The sequence below is a fragment of the Tarenaya hassleriana genome, unplaced genomic scaffold (assembly GCF_000463585.1).
Source record: "Tarenaya hassleriana unplaced genomic scaffold, ASM46358v1 Cleome4, whole genome shotgun sequence".
NCBI lineage: Eukaryota > Viridiplantae > Streptophyta > Magnoliopsida > Brassicales > Cleomaceae > Tarenaya > Tarenaya hassleriana.
This window is the reverse complement of record NW_010966881.1, coordinates 62,034-72,564: the sequence shown is the minus strand read 5'-3', so window position 1 is coordinate 72,564 and position 10,531 is coordinate 62,034. Positions and strand designations below refer to the sequence as shown.

The window sequence follows — 10,531 nt, the reverse complement described above, 5'->3', positions numbered from 1 at the left end:
ATACAGAAAAATGATTCAACCCATTTAATATCGTTAAACTTTAACATGGTATGAGGACATATTTGTCTCTAACAGTTCAACCATTTCCAAACACGTGTACAAAATATTGTCAAGTCCGTGTCTTGCATATTGATCTCATATAAAAAAAAAACAAAAATGATAGAGATAAGAGGGCAAAAAAAAAATCAAAGTGATGACTCTCCAATGTGACTTTCACGCATCTTGATGAACAAGGTTGAATATATATAGATAGATAGACATACACATATATGTATATCTATATATGGAATAGGGAAAACAACCAAAGAAAAAGAAATCACTTGGAAAAAAAAAATAGAGATTTTGTAAATTCTTATAAGGCAAATCACTGCAAATTTTAATTGTCTTTTTCAGAAACATTTTTAATTTATTTCACTTGCACGAAAAAAGCCACCTCTTTTGCCTCTCTATGCTCCACACCTCATTTTGCTCTTTTGTCCCCCCCCCCCTTCAAACCCCCTTGCCTATCCCATTTAAAAATTTGTATTATTATTGTTATTGTTATTTTCTTAATTTGGGATTGATTGGATGCCATGAAGTTCATGACTTGAAAACGAGAGTTTTTAAAATCCAAAATCGTAATGTATGTATGTATGTATGTATGTATGTATGTATGTATGTATGTATGTATGTATGTATGTATGTATGTATGTATGTATGTATGTATGTATGTATGTATGTATGTATGTATGTATGTATGTATGTATGTATGTATGTATGTATGTATGTATGTATGTATGTATGTATGTATGTCAGACAGTGAAAAGAGGAGATCACACATCAAAGGACCAAAAGAAGAAAGCAAAGAAGGGATTGAGAAATTGAATATTATGAAGCAGAAGCTACAGTCTCCCAAATGAGGGAAACAAAAATTGAACTTCTTTTGTTGGTGGTTATATGTTATATAAATATGACATAAATTATTCTCTCTTTCTTTTTCATAGTTTTTGTTCTGTTCGAGTTTTTTTTTTTTTTAATTCGTTGTAATGTTGCTTTCAAGTTTCTTAGAAAGTCAAGAAATGGGTATTTAAGTCAAAAGCCACGTTTCCTCGTATTAAATTTCGGTTTTTTTATTATGTTTGATTTCAATTATTTCGAATTTGATTTTTTCAAAGACCTATATATATTCGTTTCGTTTTTTTCACAAGGGATGTCTATATCATTCAATTCAAACTCAATTTTTTTTGTAAGAGCTGTATATATATTGTGTCTATGTATGCCTGATAAAAATATTTGTTTATTTTATCCCTTTTTAAAATTATCACGCATACGTTTAGATTGTTAAACATGTAACCTATATAGAAGTAGAAGATTCGTGGTTTACCAATTAATTTTATATCATGTCCAAATCATATATATATATATATATGAGATTTGGATCTAGATCCAGACTACTTTTGACAGAATTTGAAAAAAAAAACTAAACTAAAATGTTTATCAAGGTACGATATGATTAGAATACAACACTCAAAAGTCTAACCATTATTGGAGGACTTCAAAATCGAACTATTGAAGTCACGAATAAAGAAGAAAAAACAATAGAGGAAAAAAGTGTTTTAAAAAACAGGATGGAAAATAATTAAAGTAACAGTTTACGGAGCAGAACTTGAAATGACCCAAACTGTCAGTTCCTTCAATTAGATCTACCTCACTCTGCCTCCACACGTGTGTGTGTGTGTGTGTATGTATAATGTATGCATGCATGCAAACATGCATGTGTATGGCATACACACATATACACACGCATGTACACATATACCCATGTAGAATTGCTGTGACCTCTCCACTCTTCTCCTCCATGCAGAGCAGAGGGCCGTGACTCTACGTGCGGCAGCTCTTCCCATGCATTTGTATTTTGATCATAAATATATCGATAGTGATTTTTTTTTTACTTATTTACGCAAAAAATTATATACATACATGTAGGCGAGTCTATCAATTTCCCCATATCTATGCATAATTATCAAAAGAACTATTTCTTTTAAATAGTTTACAAAATTTTAAAAATTTTAACTTCAACTTAGAGAAATCATATTACGATTCCGAATAGTTATTTGGTAAACTTTATTTTTCAGATGTCAAATCATATTATAACGGCAGATATTATGGTTTTTTGACTTTTCGAGAGATTTACATATAAAGCCAAAAGTGGAAGAACTACCTTTGTTCTCATCTCGCTTTCATGAAATTATAATAATGAACACCACCTTAAAAAAATACAATAAAACTCAAATATTTCTTTTTCCTCCTCTCAATATCACATTGTTGCTGAGATTATGATCATCATGAGCCCCCAATCTCAGCTCGAGATCCAATTCCTCACGGTGGTGGTTATTGTTGATGATGTTGTTCTTGGAGTTTGTGGGTTCAAGAACTAACTCTAACATCATAGGCAATCTTGATGAAGCACCATGATGATGATGATCATCGTCATCATCATCCCTTTTGGCCCTCTTGCGAGAAGATCTCGTGGCCGGTTTCTGACACAACTCCGATTTCAAACCCACTGATAAATCTGTCCTAACCTCACAATTGTCAAGATTCTTCGCTGAATCTTCCACGGCATCATCGACATTGTCTTCCCTTTCTGGCTTTCTAGAATCTTCTAGAAGATTCTTGGAATCAGAAATGATTCCAGTTTTCGATCCGAAACTAGGGTTGGCTTCGACAATGGGGTAATGACTAACTTGTTGGTCGGAATCTTGGTTGTGTTTGAGACGAGCTCGGTCGCGACGGTGGACGTTCATGTGGCCGCCTAGGGCTTGAGCCGACCTGAACTCTCTAACGCAGAAGCTGCACGTGTAAGTCCTCGGAGGCCAAACGCAACCGCCGCAATCCTCCACGGTCGCAAACGCAAACGCTTTCTCCTCCTTCGAACCACCCATAAACGACCGGAAAACCGCGGTTTCAGACAACCTCGGCATCGGTTTCTTCATTGAAATCGAGCACTGCCCTTTCTCCGTCCCACACATGTACGTAAACAAAGATATTGATACCAAAAAAGCAAGGTTTGTACTTTGTTTTTTTGGTTCGAATTGTCTTATATTAACGAGTTATTATTAAGGAGGAGGAGAAAAAAGAAGAGTTTTTTTTGGAGCCTGTAGCTTACGCACGTAGACGTATATAAACACAGAAACATATACATACATATGTAAGAAAATGTGTGTATACACGGTTAAAGCATTGAATGTTCGAAAGCTACTTGAAAAACCATGAGAGAAGAGAGAGATACGGATGTCAAATGGGCTCGCGAGTTGCGAGAGCGAGTCGCCTCGTAAGCCGGTCTATATTTATATTTTTTCGAGGTGGGATTAGAATGTTTGAACTCGAAAAAAAACGAATCGAACAAACCAATTCATCACGAGCGGAACTCATTGCGAACCCATGAGTTATCCCAAGGGATAGAAAAAAATATTTTTTGTTTAATTTTTAATATTTTTAAATATTTAAATATCTTTTATATTAAAATTGGATTTCTAATTGGTATTTAATTTGTTTCATTTAATTTCCTTTTTTATTACATTTATAATATATTTTAATATTTAAATTTAAAATTTTAATTATTTATTTGGTTTGCGAGGTGACTCGTTTGTTTCGTAATTTAAGATGAATCGAACTGAACCAAATAATTTTGGCCTGATAAAAAACGGATCAGATTAAACTAAAAAAAAATTTACATCGGGATGGATTGGGTCGGGTTGGGCGAGCCAACTCGTTTTAAACCCTAGAGAGAGAGCATACATATGTGATTAAAAAAAATATCATTCAACTATAGTTTGTTTTTGCTTTTTTTTTTATAATATAGAAACCCAACTGCTATCCTTCAAATGTGTTGGGTAAAACCCCCTCCATATGTACAAGCTTTGTAACACATACGGGATGTGAGTCAGCCGTAACTGACGAGCCCAAAAAGTCAAATCCATACTATCTCGAATGAAAAGTCCTTGTTAACTCTTTGGGATTATGTAAATTCCACTCGATAGTTTTCCCTATATTTATATATATATATATATACACATAGATGTATCTATATATGTGCATATATATATATATACATACACACATACAAATATCTTGCTATTGTTTTCTACTGCCTATGTTAACTCCATTTTCCACGGGTCTACAAGCTTGGTTTCACAGAAGAAAAAAATAAGTTGCTAAGAGTATATATTTTATAGTATTCCATAATAATAAGACAAAATCTCGAGTTAATTTCCTTAATATATATTTATGCATGCTAAGCCTACACTATTTTATAACTATGTGTAGGTGTGAAGTGATAATTACAGTAGATCAACCAATATGATTACAATTAATTAGAGTATTTAATAAAATTTGGGCATTAAAATATGTCATCCTGTGATTAATTAGATTATCATACGGACGAGCGGTGGAAATCGGCCGTGCCCAAAAATATTATTATTTTAATCAAATGAGGTTATGATAGCAATAAATTTCAAAAGATAATACATTATCTTATTTTATTTAGACTTAATTTTAATTTCAGTTTTAATTTTTTTAGATATTTATATTTATATTACTTAATTGAAATTTTAACGTATCAATAGATTATTATAACTTTATTTTTTAAATGATATTTATTTATAAAAAATAAAATTTTCCAAAAATGTATAGAGAGATTCTACCTAAAATTTGTCTCCTTCCATACGGGAAAAAAGAAGGGGAAAAAACCAAAACAAGATTGGAGTAGAAAGTATCCGATTTTAAGTGACTTGATTAGAAAGCAAAAAATAAAATAAAGTTATAAGTTTTCCGAATATTTTAAATTTTTTTTTTGGTTATAAGATGCCAAGAATTTATTATACACTAAGTTGGGCAGATTGACTCGTCGAGTTGGGTATGTCACGTCGCACCCGTATCGGTTTTTTATAATGGTTGGGCTTTTCTTCAAAATCAAGTTACATTTCTCGCCCTTCGGGGCCAGGTCAGGTGGTAAGAAAGCAGGGTGAGCAACTCTGGTGGAGAGATCGAATCCCAACATCGTTCTTCCTTACCTTTGACCTGCTCGCCTGTCAGCCTGTCATAACAGGCTGATTTACATCTCACGCGTGTGTCGCAGGCTCGTGCGTCGTGGGCTTGGGACACTACAAAAAAACATTTATATAGCGACGGAAAAATCCGTCGCAAATATAAAAAAAATCCGTCGCAATTAAGAATTTGCGACGAAATGCGACGGATTTATTTCCGTCGGTATAGCGCTGTCGCAAACGTATAACGGTCGTTAATCCGTCGCATTTTTGCGACGGAAAAAATCTGCGTTTTGCGACGGAAAGTGATGGATAAATTGCGACGGAAAAAATTCCGTCGCATTCCGTCGCAAATGTTTTAAAAAATTTAAAAAAATATATAAAAAATTATATACTATATATACACATACATATATATATTTTCACATACACATACATTCATACACATACATTACACACATACATACATATATATACACATATTTTCATATACACAAACACACATACACATACATACATATATATACACATTTTCATATACACAAACACACATACACATTCACACATATACACATATATACACATACATAAATACTCATACACATATACATTTCACAAACACATACACATATATATTTCACAAACACATACACATACATATAAACACACACATATACACATATTCATATACACATACAATCACATATACATACACATACATATTCACATTCACATATATATACACATGCACATACATAAACACACACACATACACATTCACACATACATACACATTCACTTACACATATATAAACACACACATACACATATATATACACATTCACTTACACACACATACACATACATAAACACACACAAACACATCAAACACACATATATATACATAAATACATATATATTACCTTATGGGAGAAACTTGGCGATCTTTAGAGAGATTTAGAAAAAAATTGACGATTTTATTTTATTTTTTCCGAAAATCTTTGAACTCTGATGAGGAAGACGACTCGTGGTTTTATATTGTGTTTTGCGACGGAATTTTCCGTCGCAATCCGTCACAAAACAAAATTAATTTACGCGCCCAAAATTCAAAAAATTTCGTCGAAAAACAAAACCAAATACATTGGGACGGAAAATTCCGTCACAATCCGTCGCAATTTTTATTTTCCGTCGCAAATTATCTATTTCTTTGTTGTGACAAAATTATCTGTCGCAAACCGTAGCAAATTGCGACGGATTTTGCGACTGTTTGCGACGGATGATTTTTTTCCACATTTTGTCGTAAAATCGTCACATTCCGTCGCAATTTTCGGTGCGACGGAAATGTCCGTCGCAAATTTCGTCGCTATATGTAGGTTTTTTTGTAGTGGGATTTGACCCGCAGGCGCCTAAGCCCAACTACGGCCCGAGCGTTAGGCGCGCCTGGCACTACAAAAAAAATGCGAAATTCCAACGGATTTTTCCAACAAATTAATCCGTTGTAATTTTTCCAACGGATTTCCAACGGTATACCGTTGGAATAATTCCAACGCATTTCTAACGGATTTCCAACGGACGTCTAACGGATTCGTCCGTTAGAAATCCGTTGGAAATTTTCAACGGCATATCAACGGATATTTGAGTTGGAAATTTTCCACGTATATTCCAACGGATTTCCGTTGGAAATAACGTTCGACGAATTTCAACGGCAATCCGTTGAAATTATTCGAACGTTATGAAACGCGACAATAATTCCGACGGATATCCGTTGGAAATTTTCTCTATTTAAAGCACCCGGCCATAATTCGCCCAAACCACTCTCTAAATCACTCTTATACTATTCTTTTACCAAAAATTCTCCTAAAAATGATATCTTCAACAAATCCGAATATTCGTTCGTCCCAACAGTGGATATACGAAAGAGTTGATTCGATTACAAAAGAGGTAACACAAGAATTCATTAACGGTTTGGAACAGTTTATGAATTTTGCTTCTATGCAGCCGTTGTGTCAAGAACGTGGAAAAATGCTATGTCCATGTACAAGTTGTCGCAATTTTAAATATCGCAGTACAGAAGATGTTTGTAAACATCTATTTCGAAGGGGATTTGTCGAAGATTATTATATTTGGCGATTTCATGGAGAAGAAGTTCGGACAATCACAACGGGACAACATGTCTCGGCCGAGCAGAGGTATGATGTAGATGAAGATATAAGAAATCCTTATGTTGAAATGGTGACAGATGCTTTTCCTGGGGCGCCATTGGCTGAGCAAAACTTATCACAAGATCAGGAAGAGCCAAACGTCGAAACAAAACGGTTTTTCGACATGTTGGATATGGCAAATCATCCTATCTATGAAGGATGTAAAGAAGGTCAGTCACGTTTATCTCTTGCATCAAGATTGATAAGTATGAAAACGGATTACAATGACACCGAAAATTGCATGGATTCATTTTGTCAAACGTTGCGTGAATATTTACCTGAAAATAACGAAGCTCCAGAATCGTATTATGATACGAAGGCTATGTTGAAGAATTTGGGAATGCCTTATGAAAAGATTGATGTTTGCAAAAATGGTTGCATGCTGTACTGGGGTGAAGAAAAAGAATTGGTTATGTGTAAATTCTGTGGGACTAACAGATATCGTCCGAGTAAGAATGTACGGAGACAAACTCCGTATAAAAAGATGTTCTATATGCCGGTATCGTACAGATTGAAGCGTTTGTATGAATCACAACAAACGGCTTCGCATATGAGATGGCATGCCTCGCATTCTACCGTTGATGGAGAAATGCAACATCCATCAGATGCTTTGGCGTGGAAAAACTTCAACATGGTATTTCCTCAATTCGCTGCTGAGCCTAGGAATGTGTATCTATGTTTGTGTACTGATGGATTTAGTCCGTACGGACAGTCTGGCATGCAGTATTCATTATGGCCAGTTATACTTTCTCCGTACAACTTACCACCTGAGATGTGCATGAAAAGAGAATTTATGTTTTTGACATTGTTGATTCCTGGGCCAGAACATCCGAAGAAGAGTTTAGATGTGTATTTACAGCCGCTCATTAAGGAGTTGAAGGATTTGCTGGCCGATAATGTTCACCCGAGGATACACGTTTCACACTTACGATCATGGAAAACATAAATCCACGTTCAATTACGGAGTTTGTATAAAAAGCGGGTCATCGGAAGATCCTGATTTCTTTGGGGTTCTTCGTCAGATTTTCCAACTCCAGTATCCAGGATTAGTCGGGTTGAAAACAATCATATTCAGATGTGATTGGTTTGATACAACGTCGGGACGCGGCTCACGAAAAAATCGATGGGGAGGTATTGACATAAACCTGAAACGTTCATATGCAAAGTACGATCCTTTTATACTTTCAGATCAGGCAGACCAGGTATGCTTCATTCCATATCCGAAACATTCTGCGACATCGGTGAAACGGCGACGGGAAGATCAATGGTCGGCTGTTTTGAAGATTAACCCACGAAGATTAATTATCGTGGATTCGTCGTCGACAACACAAGATCTCGATGAGCCAATGCAAGAGCAACTCGAAGATCCGATTCTTCCCATCCGACTAGATGATGATTACGACGAGACACTTGCACTTCCTGACATAGACGACGAGTTACTTGATGATTCGTTACACGTACAAGACGATATAGACGAATTCGTTTCGGACCATGATACAACTCCGGATGATGAAAGTGATGAAGATTCTATATAGACTTATTTGTTTTTATTGTTTTCATATGTATTTGTATTTTGAAAAATCTATCATATTTTTTTGTATTTTTTTTAAAAAATTTTAAATTCCAACGGGCATCCGTTGGAATCGAATCGCAGAATTCGAATGATCACATATATTCCAACGGACATCCGTTGGAATCGAAGCGCAAAACAATAGTTAGTTATTAATACAAAACATAAATATTAAAGAATTGAACAAGAATTGAAAACCAATTACCATTTTATGATTTTTTTTTTGGTTGAGTTTTTTTTTTGGTCGTTTTTTTTTTGAGATTGGAGGAATGATGGAGAAGAATGGGGCCGCTCGCCCTTATATAATCGAAAATTCCAACGGATTTCCAACAGACATCCGTTGGAATTTTCTGGGCGCATTTAATGTTGTCTGATAAATTCCAACGGATGCCCGTTACATTCTTCATTTACAACGGGCATCCGTTGGAAAATCTGAAGCATTTAATCCGTTCGACGCACCTGGCGTTCATCGCGTCATTCCAGAATATTTCCAACGGATGCCCGTTGGAAATGAAGATTATAACGGGCATCCGTTGGAATTTATCAGACAACATTAAATGCGCCCAGAAAATTCCAACGGATGCCCGTTGGAAATCCGTTGGAATTTTCGATTATATAAGGGCGAGCGACCCCATTCTTCTCCATCATTCCTCCAACATCTCAAAAAAAAACGATCAAAAAAAAAAACTCAACCAAAAAAAAAATCATAAAATGGTAATTGGTTTTCAATTCTTGTTCAATTCTTTAATATTTATGTTTTGTATTAATAACTAACTATTGTTTTTTTACAGTTTCGTAGGCAATTTTCTGGTTCCGGAGGATTGTTAGCGGGTTCTTCTGGAGCACCGCCACCGCCGCCACCACCACCTTCTCGTCTTCCGGAACCGGTGGACGCTCCTCCACTTTTCCCAGAGTGTGATATAACTCTGGAGGAGGTAGAGAAAATTTTAAATTCCTTCGACACTCGCGAGGTCCCGCTAATCGATCCCAAACTAGACGGGGCGTTATGGTAATTAATTTATAAATTAAATTATTTCAATATTTATTTTAAATTATATTATTAGTTAATATTAATAAATTGTTATTATAATTAGGTTCGGGGTTAACGATAAAGATTTGAGGAAAAAATTTACAGCAATAATAACGTCAAATTTTCCTCAACTCTACTACTGTTGGACGGTGGTACCGGACAACATCAAACGTTCTTGGTGGCATTCGTTCATCGTAAGTTATATTTTTAAAATTTTATTTAAATAAAATAAATAATCACTAACTCTAATTTCTTTTAAAGCAATCTTTTCGGTGGAAAAAAAAGCACACCGATAAAGTTTACAAAGAGTTCAACCAGCTGGGTATGCAGCGGTTGAAACAAATGATGAACAATGCCAAACGTCGTCATCAGCTGCATGGACTGCCACCGGAATGGGCAACAAATGACTTGTACCAGCAGCTTCTTTCGCATTGGAACTCAGACCATTTCAAGAACAAGAGTTCCAAGGCGAAACAAAGTCGTCTGTCCCAAAAATTCGAGGGTGATGGGCCTCATCGTCATACCTCCGGTGCTAAATCATTCAAGAAGAGGCAAAAAGAGATGGTATTTACTTAAACTTTAATTTAATTTTTAATTAGTTTTTTAATACTAGATTTTTTATTATGTTAATAATATATATATAGGAGAAAGAAATGGGGAGAACGCCATCAATCGTAGAGTTGGTCGCTCGGACACACAAAAA

At 35.2% G+C, this 10,531-nt stretch overlaps 2 protein-coding genes across 2 annotated transcripts; one reads left to right on the top strand and one right to left on the bottom strand.

Moving 5' to 3' along the window:
* Window positions 1-2,267: 2,267 nt before the first annotated feature.
* LOC104824494 (probable transcriptional regulator RABBIT EARS) lies at window positions 2,268-3,144 on the bottom strand. Its single transcript, XM_010556602.1, has one exon. It carries the CDS (start codon window positions 3,009-3,011, stop codon window positions 2,268-2,270), a length of 744 nt encoding a protein of 247 aa, XP_010554904.1. The 5' UTR covers window positions 3,012-3,144.
* A 5,430-nt stretch (window positions 3,145-8,574) lies between these two features.
* On the top strand, window positions 8,575-10,526 carry LOC109117072 (the record flags this gene model as incomplete). Its single annotated transcript, XM_019203644.1, has 5 exons — window positions 8,575-8,685; window positions 9,590-9,807; window positions 9,893-10,022; window positions 10,159-10,392; window positions 10,473-10,526. Coding segments are annotated over exons 1-5 (747 nt in total), but the record flags the coding sequence as incomplete, so codon positions are not given.
* Between the last annotated feature and the right edge of the window lie 5 nt (window positions 10,527-10,531).

Bases quoted from the DNA above. Each gene is read 5' to 3' on its own strand.
- LOC104824494 (XM_010556602.1), bottom strand. From the start codon at position 3,011: ATGTGTGGGACGGAGAAAGGGCAGTGCTCGATTTCAATGAAGAAACCG.